This window comes from Ciconia boyciana, chromosome 1 (genome assembly GCF_034638445.1).
Source record: "Ciconia boyciana chromosome 1, ASM3463844v1, whole genome shotgun sequence".
NCBI classification, from domain to species: domain Eukaryota; kingdom Metazoa; phylum Chordata; class Aves; order Ciconiiformes; family Ciconiidae; genus Ciconia; species Ciconia boyciana.
In genome coordinates this window covers 11,170,636-11,187,270 of record NC_132934.1, presented here as the reverse complement: position 1 = coordinate 11,187,270, position 16,635 = coordinate 11,170,636, and the positions used below count along the sequence as shown (strand labels likewise).

General features: G+C 37.3%; 1 protein-coding gene across 1 annotated transcript in view; it reads right to left on the bottom strand.

The window, feature by feature from the left end:
- The window catches only part of PCLO (piccolo presynaptic cytomatrix protein), a 384,762-nt gene that overhangs the window by 88,028 nt on the left and 280,099 nt on the right, over positions 1 to 16,635 (bottom strand). The window contains exons 12-13 of the mRNA XM_072866726.1: positions 1,267 to 1,375; positions 596 to 663 (exon numbers count right to left, since the gene is read on the bottom strand). Coding sequence (XP_072722827.1) covers positions 596 to 663; positions 1,267 to 1,375 — 177 coding nt within the window. The remainder of the gene's footprint in view (positions 1 to 595; positions 664 to 1,266; positions 1,376 to 16,635) is intronic.

Sequence of the window (16,635 nt, the reverse complement as noted above, 5' to 3'; positions counted from 1 at the left end):
GTCGTAAGTAATGAAGAGCTGCTGACTGGTGAGGAAAGAGGAAGGCACGCTAGAAAACATAAAAAAGGCCCCAAGCAGATCCTGAAGCGAAGAGGAAGGAATCATCAACATCATCCACCTCCCAGCAAGGAAGAGTCAAAAACTGTCACCACAAACATCACACTCCTCCCAGAAAATTCCTCAGGACGCTGTCGACTTGCTGCAATGGCCCCGCAGTGAAAGCACTGCCTGCAGGGCCCAGAGAAGCTGCCGAAGGGGGACCACTATGCCACGGTTTTCTGTGGCATGTATAGATGAAGGGGTAGCTAGCAGGAGGTTATCCCTGGATAACAAATGTTAGCTGCAGTATTGTTACTGAGATATCCTTTGTATTAATTAGATATGTAGATGGTGCCAGTATGGATTGAACTGGGTTAATAATAATAACCAACAATAAATGCTTGGCTTTGTATATAAGGTGCGGTCCCCTTTCTGCCCATGGCAAGATCTGGGATGTATCACCTGAGCTTACAATGCTAATACCTTAGTTTACATCAGTTCCAGTTTTCAGCTGCTACCTGGTCCTCTAATATCAAAGCAACAACTTATTGCTTACCTGCCTTTACTGGCTCGTGCAGCTCCAGGTGCTGGGGATTCTCAGTGTCCGAGAGCATGTTCAGGTCCCTAAAGAAAGCGATGAGAAGCCTGAGACAAAAGAAACTCTTTCCTCATACCCTCATTATTGTATTAAGTAGGTAAATGAATAGTGGTTCATGACAGAAAGCAGCTCCCAAGCATGGCCCGTTCTTAGCTGATACATATTTGCAATGCTGTTAAAGAGCTGAGAAGAAAAGTTTCTTTTAAGGTGAAATCTTTAATGGATTGAATGAAAGTTTACACATTTCTTATGAAGCTTAAATGACTTTCATCGAAAGGATACAGATTTCAGTAAAAGTCAAGTTAGTGCTAAACTACCATCTTTTTCTAACCCCGGTAAAGTCAGTGAATTGTATGTGTATCAATGAGGGGAGACTGTGGCCTGACAATGGAGGTATCATTGTTTTTAAAAGCATAATTACTAACATCTGCCTCAGCTTATCTTTCCTTATGACTTTAAAAGAAAAAAATAACAGAGACCTCCCACACTCACAGTGAACTCTTGCTACTTATTACATTGATGCTTCGTGCTAACAAAGGTTCCACCTTAACAACTGTAAATTTAAAAAAAAAAAAAAAAGCCATGAAAAGCCAAAAAAAATGGAAACAGAAAGATGGGGAAAAACTCACAGTCTTACACATATTTCTGCTTCCCCACTCTGTTGAATAATAATGCTCTGGACTTCTTCATAAGTTTTCCCAGTCAAGGGTATGCCGTTCCATTCCAGCACCTGCATTCCTAAGAAGGCAAAACAGCTCGGTGTCAAGTGCTCAGATTTTGACAAAGGCATCAGATAGACTGCTTTGACAGGAAGATTTGATGTGACTGTTCTTTAAATGGCACAGCACATTAGCAAAGCCCTTTCACTTCACACAGATTAGACTGTTGAATGTTACTGTCCCACCAGCTATAACCTGTTGAAACAAGTCAGGGGATTAATTCCTATCTGATTCAAACTATACATGCACTCTCCATAGTCTGGGTTGTGTGATACTGAAAAACTTTTGCAACATCAAAAACATGCACATGTATCAGCATGGCAAGAAACCAAAACATTTTATATATCAGACATTTCCTGGCCAGCCGTGGTCTTGGAAGACAACTGTTCCCTACAGTGGCACATTGCTGTTAAGAAGCTGAGCCTCAAAATGGGACTAAATTTGTGAATGTAATTTGGTAATTCAAATACGTTTTCTCTGCTTTGTCACTTAAGAAAATATGACAAGATGAAGGCAGGTGGGCAAACTGATTTTAAATGAAAAATGTGCCTCCACATTTCAAACATCAGCCTGGAAATATTCAGGTTTAAATTTTTCTTCCATATCTTTTCTTATGAAAAAGTGACAAAACAGCTGAACATAATTCATTGTGGAAGATAGGAACAGACCTATGATAAATGGGCTGAAAAATACTATATACTGATCTAATCTGTTGTGTCCTCCAAGTATCCCAGGACTGAGCCAGGAGACTTGGTATGGAGCAAGCTATTGCTATAAGGAAGTTTTATGCTTAGTAGATGCAGAATCCATCCCTCTATAAATCATGTGAGGTGTATTCTGATAAGATAAGAAATCTTTTGGTTACAGTAAAATGCTTACAAAAAGCAAACTGTAGATGCATATCTGGGAGTTACAACTCAGGTTTTGAGAGCTGCATTCATATTTTGAAGTAGTTGGTCATGGGGATGACTTAAAAGAGATTAACTTTTCACTAATGTACAAATGTCAAAATCCAAGCCTCAGACTCTAGAGGAAAAAATTGCTTAATGGGACAAGATACTGAATTCTTAATAGTCCACTAAAAGCAATGTATTACAAAACATCTGAAAACCACATCATCCACACAGCAAGGAAAACCACAAACACGTAGCTTGCTACCACTTACACAGATAAAACCAAGTCTTCACCTGGGTCATATTTTTATTTCAAAATCCTGTGCTGTTGCATATAACAAATGGGAAAAATAATGAAGTGAAATGTGGAGATAAATTCATAGGAAAACATGCTGCTAAATAAAATATAATGAGAATGGTTCATGGAATAAAATAGATGAAATTATTTGACAAAAAAAGAATATGATAAAGACTAAAACTTTATTTTACTAAATTTTCCATAGGATTCCATGAATTAGGATTTGAAATATCAGATTTGCTCGTAACTTTTCTCAGTAAGAATTTATAATTTTGTTTGCAGCAGTTTACAGAAATACAAACTGTGCAGAATGACTAAAAAGTGATGCTCAGAAGGCAGTACAGCCAGCTGCTTACTGCCAAAATAGATTTGTCTTTTCCTAAAATTTAGCCCCTTTCATTTACCAGCCATCATTCAAAAGCATGACCTTGCTTTTGCTTGTTAGAGCAGATCTGGTTTTAAGCTCAGTTCCTCTGGAATAAAGCAACAGTAATTATGAATAAATGCAGCTCCCCCCTGATTTTCTGCCATACAAATATAACAACATGCACTCTGTCTTTAGAAGGCTTCTAGAAAGGAAGGAACTGCAGTTATTTTTGTTTTCCTGTCAATGCGTGCCTCCATAGTGGTCTCATGGCATAGGATGTTGAGTACGACAGCATAAACCTCTTGAGTAAGACAAGGCAAGCCACCACTTCTATTATTGGCAATGAACAAGAATAAAACTGGAAAGTTTTAGATATTTGAGAAAGTGGTTAACATCTTTTTGAAAAAAAAAGAGCTTTGTTGACAAAATGCATCCAACTACCATCCTAGGTTTATCATATCCTGCTTGCATGGCTTCAGAAGAAAATTTACCAAGGGAGCCATAAGGCTATTATCAACAACTTGCTTTAATTTAAAAGACCGCACATGATTTGCTCAGTCTTTTTGGTACCTACTTTATGGTGACATTTAGAACCTGGAATCAGAAGTTGTTTATAATTTTCCACTGATTAAAAAATGATTATTCCAGAGAGGGAACCTCATACATTCGTAACTGCCATGGAGATGTCCACATTTAGCTAGATTAATACGATCCTTTCCCTTAAAAAAAACATGCTACAGTCCTACTGTATTGAAAGAGAGAAAGAAGCCTATTGTGTTCATATATTCTTCCATATGCACCTGTAACTGGCGACAGTTGGAGACGTTATCAAAATCTAAGTGTACCTTTCCTCTGACACAGTATAGCCATTGTGTTCTTCTTTATAAATACCAAATAAATATCTCAAAGTCTCCTGTATTTGTTGTAGCTGCTGCTCTCAGTGCTTAAACTAAGAGCTTGCTCCTGGAGGGACGGTCTGTGCTTATGCTGCAGAAGTGAGGAAGGGCCCACGTTTCACCAAAACCCTCACAGGAAGGAGAGGGTTGAATTTTGTTGTATTGCATTATATTGTCATACTTAAAACAGGCAGCTTAATGCTTTTCAAGATTGTCAGGCTCTTTTTAGCAACTAGTAAAGTGTTAAAATTTATTATTTTTGTTTAGGCATAAGTAGGCCAATTGTCTGTTAACTGATAACAATAAAACCTGAAAACTCTGCAGAACTGATTTCCTTTTTCTGTCATTTTGACTAGTCATTTGACAGCTTGTGAAATGGAAGCTAAGTACTGGTAAAACTTGAAATCTGCTTTTAACAGTGGGGAGTCAGGGACTATTAAGAAGTAGCTTCTATCAGCCCAGGGATGAAAGCACTTGAAATAAGACCTGGGGTTCCTGGGGAACATTCAGCATGCTTTGTTGATCCTGGACGATCTGTGAAATTTTGGGGAAGATATTTTTTGGGTAGAAAGTTTTAACAATGTGGAAAAAAGATGAGTTCAGATTCAAACCTAGGACCAGACATGAGCTTACAATACCATTTACAATTTCTCAGGAGCCTGAGTAAACCTGTGTCCAAATATGAGGAGCTGGTCTACTGAAGCTTGCTTGCACTGACCACATGGTTTGAACTGGTAATCTGCTGATAATTTTTATTGCTCATGATAAACAACTAAGCCCTCTAATTGCTGACTATTTAGGTTTATAAACATCATATGTGGATCAGCTGTTAGAAAAAAAATGCTTACGTAATAGCAAGGACTATGTTAGTCTTGCTCCCTGTTCAGTCTTGTTAAATGTTTTCTAGCTGCTCAATCAAGAAGTGCAAAATGCACCTCACTACTAATGTTCAACTGCCTGTATAAAATAAGGCACTTTTTAATCTTAAATGTTTCCATATGTTTACAAGTATTGCAAAATTGCAGATTGTCCAGAGAGGTTGCGGAGTCTCTGTCCTTGGAGGTGTTCAAAACCCAACTCGACGCAGCCCTGGGCAACCTGCTCTCACTGACCCTGCTTTGAACAGGGAGCTTGAATTAGGTGATCTCCAGAGGTGCTTTGCAGCCTCATCTATTTTGTGATTCTGTGTAAAAGAGTTAGATGTTGCTTTATTCTCTGTGCTAAAGTTTTATCCATATATGTTGTAGCTCTATGTATCAAATAAAGCAGAAATAGCCTATTCTAGGGATATTACATCTGCACTCTGATGTCCATATATAGTTCAGAGTGCAGATCCATGAATTAACTGATTTGGTCTAACTGAGGAATAATGAATAATTGCTCTTTATCTCTTTGAACTCCTGTACTTGAGTGGGTACGTACTCAAACTATTTATCTGTTTTTTCATGGAGAGGAGACATATTTAGCAACAATGAAAAAGTCTGCAATATCAAATGATCAGAAATTAGTTCCACGGATATTGTTGAAATCTGTGTGTGTCTAAATCTCATAGCATCTTTTAAAATCTTGGTTTACATTCAATTTTAAAAGTTAGATATAATTGCATCCTGTATCATAGATCACAGTATTTAGGAGAAACTTAAAATAAAACCAATTGTTCTTTGTTCTCCTATTTTTTGGCACAAGTACTTTGATGTAGTTCCTTTGGGTAGACTCTGCCCTCATTAAGTAATGATTAATTAAACTAATCAACTGTCACCCTATTTAAAACTAAACTGTAAGAAAGATCTTAGAGCTGATAAAGTGAATCATTGTATTACTGCCTCTTTTAGGAGTTATGATAAGAAAAGATATCTAAGATAGACTTACAGAGAGTGATCAAAAAATACTACCAACTATGGTCTTGATCCAAGAAATAACAAAACACCCTTAATTTTCAAAGTATATTTCCTACCACTGAAATTGCTATGCTATGGTGATACAGAACCCTTAACACTAAAATTGTTGCTTTTAATGGTTAACAGTGAAGATTAGATGATATCATAGTTATGTCAAGCTTATTAATGTACAAGTGTTTCAGGATTGGATCTCTTTAGTGCATATACAATCCATGTTCATTGCCAATGGTTTGAGGACTGTTTCTTCAGAGACGTTGTTCAAGGACTGTGGCTGTGAACGCTCCCTGCCATGGACCCAGACACTGGTTCTCTTTCTAGTTACACTAGTTTTAGGAATTCCATTAGCTTTACTCCTGACTTGCACTAATGCAAAACACTAATGCAAATGCTCTTTTAAAAAATCAAATCATTAGATACTGGCTGTACAATAGCTTTGCACCAAACTTTACTCTGTATTTGTGTACAGCAGGAGTGATACAGAGTTCAGAAATTTTATAGAAATGACAGCTTCCCTCAAATGCCAGTAATAGAAGTGATTCAGAGCCACAACCTTGGACTATATATAATATTGTGTTTTCATATTCAGAAGAGTTTTCAGGAGAAACACATGCTGCAGAAGAATACCAGATAAATGACTACTTTTGCTCTGAAGTAAATTTCATGCCAGGGAAGCTGTTAGACTTGAAAACTTAAATGATTTATTTATCCACAGAAACAATATAGCAAAGTTGCAAATAGCCTATGCTGGTGCTTCAGAATAGCTCATCTTAGACCCAGAAGAGCTACTTCTAGCTTTTTTCTCTGTAACTGGTGAGTCCTTGGCTTTGCACTAAGATCTTGAACATTGTTGTTTTCATTTACTCCATGGAACCATGCATTTATCAGTTATTTAGATCCCATGACTTCCTATAGAGCTTGTTGGAGAGTGCTTTGTTCTTTTATCTTGCAGCCTTGAGAGAGAAGCTGACTATATGGTATGAAAAAGCAACTGAAAGAAGGGGAAACAGAGCAAAATAACTAAAGAGTCAATGATGTCTTTGGGGGTTGGGCATGGCCTGGATTTGGAAAGGCGATAGCATCTGTTCCCACATCTACCCCAGACATTCTTGTATAATTTCTTTTTTTATATCTGCTTCCTTAATAGTGAATAAGGGCAGAAATATTTCTTTACTTCATGAGGATATTGCAAGGAGATATATATATATATATATATAAATACATAAATATATTTGAAGAGCTCCTACTGTGCTTGGGTGTCTGTTCTCAATAAATACATCCTTCAGTCCACCACCTGGGTGATAAAGCTGTACTGTTTAACTGAATGTGGTTGTATATATAACATTCCTATTGATAAAAAAGTACAAAACAAATTATAAAATATGCAGACAGAATAGGTCTTGGCATTAGAGTTTCTGACTGTCAACAGGAATACACAATATATATCTCAGTTTCCACCCATCTTCCATTATTTTCCACGTTTTCTGTCCTGTTCAGATTCATCTTTAAGACACGATCTGGCTGCATGATTAAAGCTGAAATTGAAAGGAATCTGAAAATCATCAAAGGATTTTATTTCTCTGAATATGAGTCCCAACATAGTTGCTTCAAATCCAGGACTACTAAACTGAGCCACTGAACATCTCTCGAATTTTATACCCATCTGTAACACAATGTATACTATTATAAAGTTAATCTTAGACACTTTGCATACACTGTTATACTGCAGTCTCCTATTCAGTATACCCAAGGCACCTGAGAAGTGGTAAAACTGTTGTTTGCTGTGTCACTAAGAGTTTGTAATTACTTCCAAAAAATCTGACTACACATGTACAAAAACTATTATTTTTCCATTTTTTAGAGTCTCAGAGATGCTGGAATTTAAAAAGATCTAGACATTACAATATTAGAATAGAGCCTCTGGTTTTGGTTACACCATAGTTATGCACACAGATTGCGGGGTTTATTCTCTGCTTCTTCATAGTTTGTATTGTTTATTCTTATGCAAAATAAACATGTCAGTTTGAGTTGCATTTTTCACTGGTCCAATGCTCACAGAGGAAAAGAAAATTGGACTCTCTAGGCTAGCAGCTTCAATCAGTAGAATGTGAATGTTAGTGTCTTTCTATTTCACAGATGAATTAAAATTCAGAAACATTACTTTGAAATCCCAGAAAGTCCTATAAAAGTTAAATGTGCACTCAGAACAAGAAGAAACAATATCAACTTGCAGTCTGACATTCAACACTAAATTACTTTATGGTCTGTGTTCTCCAGTTATTTTTCTTTTATTTCTAAACCTTTCTGATGGTTAAAAATAGGTTGATGAAAGTCAATGTGTTAATGTATTTCCCTGTACTGCTGGGCATGAATCACACCAAAACTCATTATTTTTTGTAGACACCTTAACTTCCTCTTCCATTCATTATTCGCACTCAGGCTGAATATTTTCCATTATTACAGTAATTATTATATAGACAACACTCACAATTCTTAAAAATGAATATGTTGTTCATCAAATATAAATGACATAATGGACATGCCTATGCCTCATGGCTGCTATGAAATGACATTTGCAAAAGTACAGCCAGAGCAAATCACCCTTGTATTTAGGGTGTACTTGGCATTTACAGCAGCTATACACCACACCACTGATTGGTACAGCTGCAGTTATCAACCCAATACTAAACACCTCTCTAATTTAGTCTGCCTTCAAATTTCTGTATATATTCGCACATGATTTTGTAGATCACACTTCAGTTTGAACTATGCTAGGGCAACAAGTGGTGATCTGGATGTATTTGTACGACCTGAATTGAAGCTCTCAGCAAGTTAAATGAAGATTGGAGTTACTGTTTATGAAAATGACTATGATATAAATGATGAATTTATAGTGCTTTCACTACTACTATCCTCAAACATTATATTACACTAGAGTTACAGACAGATGATCAGTTATACCATGCTGAACAACATGCTGTGGTGCATTGTAATTATTCAGTGTTTCAGAAAAATAAATGTTTTTCAAAACATACTGTTCACTGAAGCTATAGAGCATAGTGTATTTACTTTGCTTTCAGCAGTCATATGAAAGATTAAAATGATTTTGCCAGAAAGATGAGCTCCCTGTAGAGAGCATTTTGTTTCATTAAACATTCCATTATCAGGTTATGTTCACAAAAACATTCACTTTTAAAAGCAGTTTACTACGAATTCATATTTTTTTAAAAAAACTTGTAATAATATATATATGGTAGAATGAAAAAGTCTGTTTAATTCAAAGTCACCTAAAGATTCATCTAAAGATGAGTAAACAATGAGGCTGCAGGACTTTCTCTTTGCTGTCTCCTTCATGAGTGGTAAATATATTAAAAACATTATTTTCATGGGGTTTTAATATCAGGTACAAATTTAGACTAGAACATCCCTGTCTGTATTCTATATTTACCAATATTGGTGTATTCAGAATTCAGTGGGGTTTTTTTTCAATTTCCATTTCTGAGGAAAAAATTATTCTCGTTTACACAAATGCAGTACTCTTAGTCCAGCTTCTACCAGTTACTACTGAGAATGGAGCGGTATTTTGTTTTGAAATTTTTTTTTGGAGGGGCAAAAGGGACATGTCATGAGATGCAAGCACATAGTTCTTGTGGAAGTTACAGTGTGCGTCTGAAGAATCACTCTCTCTGTATTACTTAGTTTCTAGTCTCCTTAAAGGTATAAATTACTACAGCAAGCATGTCAAACAAAGTCTATATAAAACACTGTTCTATTGTCAAACCAATTAGACTCTAAGCACAACTCTTAATTTAGATTAAAAGAAAACTGACATAACTTATTAGTGTTAAAATTTATTTTGTACTTCCAAATAAAAAAACCCTTTAATGCTGTCTTCTACATAGGAGGAGTGAAATTACCCATACCTCATGCAGGAGGAGGCCCATTGGCTGCTGCTAAGAGATACCCATGGCCTGATCTTCCCTTTAACAAGGTGTATCTCTGCCAAGATCAAGCTCAACAGAGTGGATCCAAGACAGACCCAGACTCTCCAGCCCCAGTCGCACAGCTGTCTATATGTCAATGGGGGATTTATACATGACATTCTGTTCTGCCTTCTATCTCTTCTCCATCACTTCTCTTTCTTCAACCAAAATATGCCCGTTAATGAAAGAACACAGGATAGATTGGGTTCAGACCAGTCATCATTGCTACATCAAAGAAACAGCAAATACAAAGCACTCTGTGGTATCATGGTTGCCACTCAAGTGGCAAGAAAAACTGAGTGAAGGGAGAGAAACTCATCAGGATTAGGGTCTTGGCTCTGTCAAGCGGAGCTACATAATAGAAACCTTAAGACTAGTATGAATGACATATGAGTGGGAATTTATGTATGTAGAACTCCCAGAAGGAATAGTGGAGGAAGTAAAAGGAGATTCATGGCACATAGGTTAGCAGGTTATCAAGATCCCAACACATTTACATGTGGCTTCTCAGGACACTTAGCTCAGAAAAGCGAAAGTAGCCTAAAAAAGACAGGACAGAGCCACACTTTAGCAAAAAACTGACTAAACCAAAGTGCAGCCTGAAACCTTAAAGAGACAATGACAGGAAGATAAAGAACAGGACTGAGGCCATAAGACCCCAAGATAAGGAAAAAAGGTCAGAGAGTAACCTAGCAACATTTTCCAGTGACTCGCAGAGGTATGGGGTAAAGAAAGAAAAGATCACAACCACTATCAGCTCCTAAAAGTGTGCAAAAGGCACCTCTAAGACCATCAGGTGGTTGCCAACTTAAGAACCCAGAGGATAACAAGAAGACTGAACAGCTGGCATCCCTTGCTCTTTGGACATACCACCTGCATACCCACATCCAGGTGCTTAGCAGAATGTGGGTTTGAGAGAATGGGTTAATTCAGAAAGCACAACAGAGAAAGAACACTAATCCAAAAGAACAGTTACTCTTAACTGAGGACCCCCAACCTGCTGCCTCTGTTGGGGCTCCCTGAAGAGGCTCTTGTGATACAGATCTGCACTGCCCTGGCGATCCACCCTTGCCTGATGAAGCCCTGGCTGGTCTCCAGCAATGTCACCACTAAGGGACTAGAGTGCAATTCAGAAAATAATGGAATTATTGGCATAAGTCAAAAGCTGAAAGCATGCTAGGAATGAGCAAAGGCCATGGTTATGCATTGGACGGCAAAGCTACTTAAGGTCATATACAAAGAAGAACAGAAAGTTTTTGTGACTCACAGTAAGCAAACACCACTGTCTAAGTAAAAAGTCAAGCCTTCTTAATGAGAATGACTGAAGACTTTAAAATACCACTCTGTCATAGAGGATAGAGTGAGATCTTTACTTGATGTGTTCTAATAGGAGTCACTCTGTCAGATAATCATCCTCTATACCCTGGGGTAATTTTACAGTTCTGACACTATGTGATTATTCAAATATAATGTAGAATTTACTCCCTATTATCTCATTTGTGAGAGCTATGTAACCTGAAAACTAAGGAAACTGAATACAAACTGCTGGCCAGTGCTATGCAGTTCTCATCTCCTGTATGTATCTATTTTTCAACTGTATATCTGTAATTCTCCTTTTAAGAAAAGTTTTGGGAAATTATGGTCTTCATAATGTATGTAAGTAAGTTAAATCCATTATATTATCTTGGAACCAACATTTTCATATTCTAATTCAAGCCGAGCTAAACTTTTCAGTCACATATTGAGTTTTCAGATAGGCAGATTCATTATCATTGAAGTTATTTAAAAACTAATTTAAAATTGTTGGCATTGTTTTAGCTGGGAAAAATGAAGTAATTCTCTATCTTTTTTCAAAATAAATAGCTTTTTAATTTCAAAAGGATTTTTCAATGCTAAATTTTTAATTTTATGTAATATTTAACTTGAAACTGAAACAATTTTATCTCCCATTTCTTCAGGAAGAAAAGTTTATTTCATAAGAAATCCAACTTCTATTTTTATGCTAACATAGATGTAGACACAGGGGAAAGCGGCACAGCCATGCCAAAATATGGTGATGTAGAGTTTGCTACTTCCCCCCCGCCCCCCCCCAAAAAAGGAGGCTGTGTTCTTTGTTTATTTTTTTTCCTTGTTTCTCATATTTTCCATCGTTTCATGGACATTTTTATCACCAGCAACAGTAATTTGGTATCACTAGGAAGTACTAGGGTAGAACACAGATTTTTAAATTACAGTATAAACAGATCTGTTTGTAAATTCTTAACGGTATCTTCTGAGATGGAAATAGATGCTCTAATATTTAATCAAATAAATAAATACTGCTGCATAAATTTGACTAGATGTGCCAGTTAACTAATTTAGGAAAAAATATTTTATACAACAGCTTCTAAGCAAGAGGTATTGTTTTTTCTACAGGGAATAGTAACCTATTCACAGATATGAAGAAACTCTTGATTTCTTGTTAGACAGCAAAATATTTTCCCTTCATAGAGTTGCAGAACTATAGAATTCTAACTATTGGAATAATTTTATTTCAACCAACATTTGCTATGCTTCTCTTGTAGAGGTTAAATTGATGTTTGTACAAATTCCTGACATATAGCACATCCATAGCTGTAGAACCACAGTAAGAAGTATATGGAGCAGATTTGGTTGATTATTGGATGGTTTCAACAATCAATAATCTCAACCACAGCTGAAAATGCATAAAATCATAATTTTTCTTTCATCAAATTTTGAACACATTTAGAGCAATAAAGAAAAGAGCATGGATAGCAGTACGCATGTCTGCAGGGAAGAAATGTCACGCACACCAACAAAATCTCCCTTTTGGTTTTACCTTGTTTTGGGCTTAGAGTCAATGTGCCAATTTTTAGCTCTTTAAAGGTAAGCATCTTGCCTCAGCAGCTCTCTAGGAATTTTGAGTAGTTAATGAATGAAGAGAGGCAGACTCCTCTTAGGATGGTTCATCTCAACTGACATCTAGTTGGAATGAGATGAATCATGTCCCTTGGGGTACCCTTTTTTCACTTGTGGTTAGCAAAGGAGCCCATAATACAAGCTTAGGTAAGATACTTACTTTTCAGACACCTAAAAATATGTGCATTGATTCCCCCATTTGTCATCTAAAATTATAAATCTATCCTAGAAACAGAAATGGACTTTTTTTTTTTCCTCAATTTAGCAAACTGGCAGCTGTACCTTATCAACAATGAGAAGAACGAACTGAAAGATAGTGTACCTCGAGTGAAGGGGATTAATAGGGCATCATCAGACACTGAGTTGTAGTTCTGCTTCTGCTACAGCCAACCGGGTGATCGCCACAGCCAAGCCAATTAGCCTCTTTGTGCCTCAGTTGCTTTATGTGTTAAAAAGGCATGGTGGAAAGATAATGGTATTGTACATTAATTTGAGATTTGCAAGCACTATTATTATAGCTTAGATTATAGAAGTGCTATTATAGAAGTGCTATTATTAAAGCTAAGGGTGTTTGTGCATCAGAAATCCTGCTAACATTAATAGAGTTGTAGGAGATAGAACTTGTGAAGTATTAAGGGCTGGGTAGTAACTCTTAAACTTTCATACCCCTATAACTCATTCATAAAGAATTTTAGTGAAAAACGTTAGGATTATTCAACTTTAAGAAGTACAGGTTACATATCTGCTAGACAAATGTTAGATACTAAAAGTTACCAGGTAGCAATGACTGGCATTTTTAACAGTAAAGTTGAAAAAATGCAGGATTTACATTTTCAGTAAGTATTTGTTCTTTCAATAGCTTTGTGAATAAATGATGCAGGATTAGGCCCATAATTATGGCATTCTCTGTAGGGTTCTCTAAAAGAAATTTGAATGCACAATTACTGAAGCTACACTGTACATTCAAGATGTGATGGTGATTATCTGGCAGCTACATATCTAATCAACTTACATGGGTACTCACATAAGATTTTTAAAACAGGCCTTATTGTTTTTACCGTAACTGTTATTTATATTATAATAAGCTTTTTAATTATATTATAATAAACTTTTAGACCTCAAGTCATAGCTTAAGAACTTGATATGAGAAACAGTGTCCAGGAGAAAACAGAAAAAAACAATCTGTGAAGACCAAGAACTAATCAACTCCACGCCAGATAGGGTAGGAGAGAAGCTATAAGAAACGAGCAAAGTACTGAAATAGTAACACAAGTATCCTCCTGTTTGACTGTTCCATACTGGTGGGTTTTTCTATTGCCATCAAATTCTGATTCAAAAGTTGAATGTACATTATTCCCAGGAGACATAAGGAGCACTTTTTTTGACATGTGCATGAGTTCCTTCTTCACGGCAGCTTTGCAATAATAATTTCAATAGCAAAGCCCTTACAGCTGCAGGTTCTTGGAGGGAACTTATATGATAAATGTGTGGTTCTTTTCTGTTGTTTTTAATAGAACTAGAAAAACTACTTAGCGTTATCATAGGCAAAAATAGCTTAAATTGTGAATGCTAGCAGGAGGCAGATAATTGGGTGCATGTGTGGGTGTATGAATGTTTGAAATTGAACTTTTGAACTCTCAGGAAGAAGTGGCTACTTGCTAACTGCAACCAGTATGATCCGGTTTGAAATACTGGTAACACCTGGACTAAAGGAAAGCGACCCTTCCCAAGTCCGCCAGTTAATAATGAGAAATGAGACAGAACTGCCAGTTAGCAGACTGATCACATGATGTGCTTCTGCACATAGACAGTTTTGATTGAGGAAACTGGGGGGCTAGTGGGTCCAGAAAGAAGAGGAGGTCCTTAAAAGGAGGGCTCCCAAAAAGAAGTGACCTTGGAAAGGAGAAGGGGGCCTGGAGAGAAGAAGGTGAAGATCCTGGCTGGAGGAGAGAACTGGGAAGTGGGGCAGACCCTGGAGATCCAGGAGATGGATGGAGACGAGTGCCAGGGGCCACCCAGGGGCCATGGAAGGGGATGCCTGAGACGGGCACGCGCGAGCAGTGGCACAACAGGAGCCAACACGATGTCCTGCCCAACCATCCTGGGCAGCGGGTACTGAAAGGGAAGGTGGGAACTCCTGAACGTGGTGCTGGGCTGCGAGCGAGCAAGCATGAGAACAGGGCAGGACAAGGACTCTGCTTTCCTTTGGTATCAAACAAAAGTCCGTACCCAGGTCCCCTGAGGGCAGGCATTCGTGGTCTTGCATGTGACAAGTAGAGGGCAACTAAGGACAAACCAGTCAGAAGAACCGATCACGTTATATTCATTGCCTGCTGGCTTTAGTAATCAAATTTATTTATTTATTTATTTATTTATTTATTTATTTATTTTAAAGCCTTGAAGATAAGGGCAAATTGAAGCTAGCTTTGGCATGTGTACTGATTAGCAGCAGCTTCTATTTCCTCTCATGATCTACACTAAAACAAATGATCTCTTACCAGACAGTCCTTGTATACTTGTGTGGGTTTTGTGATCACCATTAACATACTGAATTCACTATGTAAACATCAGGAAGACAAACAAAGCAGGTGTATTGCCACATTGCCCTACTGATAACTATAGCTCTAGGAATATTATTCATGCCCCTCCAGGGAAAGCTGTTTCCCCAGGCGAAAAGCCGCTGTTACCCCAAGGATGACAACAGCCACAAGAAGGCCCTGCTTGCAGCTGATGACAAGCAAAAGGAGGACAGGGCTGGTAGTTTCAGGGCTCATTTCCAAGTTTCCTGAAGGCACTTTGGAACTTTTCTGATGAAGTAATGGAGTACATAAAAACTTATAGGGAATAACACAGCCTATGAGATCTGGTTTAAGACTTCTTGGGTCAAAGGATGAGGAGTTGGGCTTGAAACTGTGGCTAGGTAGGGGCAGGGAAGGTGCTGGAAGGATGCATCCGCAGCCTGAGTGCTGCATGCCAGCGGTGTGGTGCAAGCACCTGTCCTGCTGCTTCTGCTGCTGCGCAGCAATCAATAATTGCTGCCTATACAGGCAACCTCTTGCCCCGTAGCAACAACAGTAATAAGCCTGTCTATTTTGATGTTCTCATAGTCTCAACTTAGCAACTACACGCTAGCCCTACAACAACCTCTGCCCCTATTTCTTAAAACTTGTGTGTCTTAATTACGCGTCAAAACTACATTTAAACACAGAACCGTTACTGAATTCTCAGCACTGCATCCTCACTTTAGCTTCACTGGGTATTGCAATGGACTAGTCTCCTTCAAAAACATGCCCCAAGTGAGATATCGAGTATTATTTTTAAACTGCCAAATATAAGTGTTAAACTGACATTTCAACTCTATAGACTCAAGATCAAATGTGTGTTATCGGTCAACAAGCACAAAGGAGTTTGATCATTTCACTATTTAATCTTTTAAGACTGCTTTCATTTCACCAAAGCTATTGTACAGGTCAAAATCTTTTTCCCAGGACTGATATATTAAAATTACTAGTGTCAAACAATGTAAGAAAGAGAGTGAAACAATCATCTCTGCTTCTTTACATCAAACCACTAAATATTCTTTCCCAGGCAAAAGGAGGAAATATAGGTGTTGTATTTAACTGAACAAAACCTACATATTTTCTTTCTTCTAGAGAAAATTTAAGCAAAAGCGCCCTTCCCTCAAAACTGAGCAATTACATCTGTGAAATATTGTGAATCAGTTATGTAACTATAGGTGTAAATAAGGTAAAAATACACGTAAGCAGTAAAAAATGCCAGCTGAAACTATAAATCCCACAAACATACTGAATACAATAAAAGAGTAAAGCACAAATGATATCGTATGCTTTAGAGATGAAAGAGTTTGAACAATTCTCCTTGGGTAAAAAGTATCCAAGGAATTGCTAAATTGCCTATCAACTCATCACCATTTCAAAGGCATTTCTTTGTCTTCACCAAAACTAATAATTATTTTCTCTAAAAGCAATGAACCAGATTCATCTGATTATTTTTTACAGATGATAATA